The sequence below is a fragment of the Oncorhynchus masou genome, chromosome 20 (genome assembly GCF_036934945.1).
Source record: "Oncorhynchus masou masou isolate Uvic2021 chromosome 20, UVic_Omas_1.1, whole genome shotgun sequence".
Lineage (NCBI taxonomy): Eukaryota > Metazoa > Chordata > Actinopteri > Salmoniformes > Salmonidae > Oncorhynchus > Oncorhynchus masou.
Window position 1 is genome coordinate 23,657,864 of NC_088231.1, and position 2,500 is coordinate 23,660,363.

The 2,500-nt window shown below is 38.6% G+C and overlaps 1 protein-coding gene across 1 annotated transcript in view; it reads left to right on the plus strand.

Moving 5' to 3' along the window:
- The window catches only part of LOC135507191 (G protein-coupled receptor kinase 5-like), a 27,678-nt gene that overhangs the window by 16,323 nt on the left and 8,855 nt on the right, over positions 1-2,500 (plus strand). The window contains exons 5-6 of the mRNA XM_064926779.1: positions 678-715; positions 2,080-2,169. Coding sequence (XP_064782851.1) covers positions 678-715; positions 2,080-2,169 — 128 coding nt within the window. The remainder of the gene's footprint in view (positions 1-677; positions 716-2,079; positions 2,170-2,500) is intronic.

The window sequence follows — 2,500 nt, forward strand, 5'->3', positions numbered from 1 at the left end:
ATGGTATGCTGATCAGATGGTTAGTTGATTAGATGGTTAGCTGATTTAGATGATGGATGGTTAGCTGATTAGATGGTTTGCTGATCAGATGGTTAGTTGATTAGATGGTTAGCTGATTTAGATGATGGATGGTTAGCTGATTTAGATGATGGATGGTTAGCTGATTTAGATGATGGATGGTTAGCTGATTAGATGATGGCTGGTTAGCTGATTTAGATGATGGATGGTTAGCTGATTTAGATGATGGATGGTTAGCTGATTAGATGGTTTGCTGATCAGATGGTTAGTTGATTAGATGGTTAGCTGATTTAGATGATGGATGGTTAGCTGATTTAGATGATGGATGGTTAGCTGATTTAGATGATGGATGGTTAGCTGATTTAGATGATGGATGGTTAGCTGATTTAGATGATGGATGGTTAGCTGATTTAGATGATGGATGGTTAGCTGATTTAGATGATGGATGGTTAGCTGATTTAGATGATGGATGGTTAGCTGATTTAGATGATGGATGGTTAGCTGATTTAGATGATGGATGGTTAGCTGATTTAGATGATGGATGGTTAGCTGATTTAGATGATGGATGGTTAGCTGTGTTAGTGCAGGAACAAAAGCATGCCCAGAACTGGTTTTGTATAAATAATTCTAACTTTGTGTGTGTTTTTTCTTCTTCTCAGGGACTTAAAACCTGAAAACATTCTTCTAGACGACCGCGGTAAGCTTGAATCACGTCTTGTCACTGACTTAGCTAATTACAAGCCTAGGTACGAGCAACATAAATTAGCTAGCTAAAAGCCTAGGTACTAGCAACATAAATTAGCTAGCTAAAAGCCTAGATACTAGCAACATAAATTCGCTAGCTAAAAGCCTAGGTACTAGCAACATAAATTAGCTAGCTAAAAGCCTAGGTACTAGCAACATAAATTAGCTAGCTAAAAGCCTAGGTACTAGCAACCTAAATTAGCTAGCTAAAAGCCTAGATACTAGCAACATAAATTCGCTAGCTAAAAGCCTAGGTACTAGCAACATAAATTAGCTAGCTAAAAGCCTAGGTACTAGCAACATAAATTAGCTAGCTAAAAGCCTAGGTACGAGCAACATAAATTCGCTAGCTAAAAGCCTAGGTACGAGCAACATAAATTCGCTAGCTAAAAGCCTAGGTACTAGCAACATAAATTCGCTAGCTAAAAGCCTAGATACTAGCAACATAAATTAGCTAGCTAAAAGCCTAGGTACTAGCAACATAAATTAGCTAGCTAAAAGCCTAGGTACGAGCAACATAAATTAGCTAGCTAAAAGCCTAGGTACTAGCAACATAAATTAGCTAGCTAAAAGCCTAGGTACTAGCAACATAAATTAGCTAGCTAAAAGCCTAGGTACGAGCAACATAAATTAGCTAGCTAAAAGCCTAGGTACTAGCAACATAAATTATCTAGCTAAAAGCCTAGATACTAGCAACATAAATTAGCTAGCTAAAAGCCTAGATACTAGCAACATAAATTAGCTAGCTAAAAGCCTAGATACTAGCAACATAAATTAGCTAGCTAAAAGCCTAGGTACTAGCAACATAAATTAGCTAGCTAAAAGCCTAGATACTAGCAACATAAATTAGCTAGCTAAAAGCCTAGGTACTAGCAACATAAATTAGCTAGCTAAAAGCCTAGGTACTAGCAACATAAATTAGCTAGCTAAAAGCCTAGGTACTATCAACATAAATTAGCTAGCTAAAAGCCTAGGTACTATCAACATAAATTTGCTAGCTAAAAGCCTAGGTACGAGCAACATAAATTAGCTAGCTAAAAGCCTAGATACTAGCAACATAAATTAGTTAGCTAAAAGCCTAGGTACTAGCAACATAAATTAGCTAGCTAAAAGCCTAGGTACTAGCAACATAAATTAGCTAGCTAAAAGCCTAGATACTAGCAACATAAATTAGCTAGCTAAAAGCCTAGGCACTAGCAACTTAAACTAGCTAGCTACACTGTTATTTCCCATACCCATAGTGATATTCATAAACATGTTATTGCACTCTTATTCTTGTTCATAAACATGTTATAACGTTATTCATGTTCTCTCCAGGACACATCCGTATCTCTGACCTGGGACTAGCCGTCCAGATTCCCGACTCGGAGACGATACGAGGGAGAGTGGGCACCGTAGGATACATGGGTACATCCTACCTCACTTCCTGTCTCCTTGATTCCTCCTCTTCATCTCTCTCTCTCTCTCTACATACATGAGTACATCCTACCACACTTCCTATCTCCTTGATTCCTCCTCTTCATCTCTCTCTCTCTCTCTACATACATGGGTACATCCTACCTCTCTCTTCCTATCTCCTTGATTCCTCCTCTTCATCTCTCTCTCTCTCTGTACATACATGGGTACATCCTACCACACTTCCTATCTCCTTGATCCCTCCTCTTCATCTCTCTCTCTCTCTCTCTCTACGTACATGGGTACATCCTACCTCTCTCTTCCTATCTCCTTGATTCCTCCT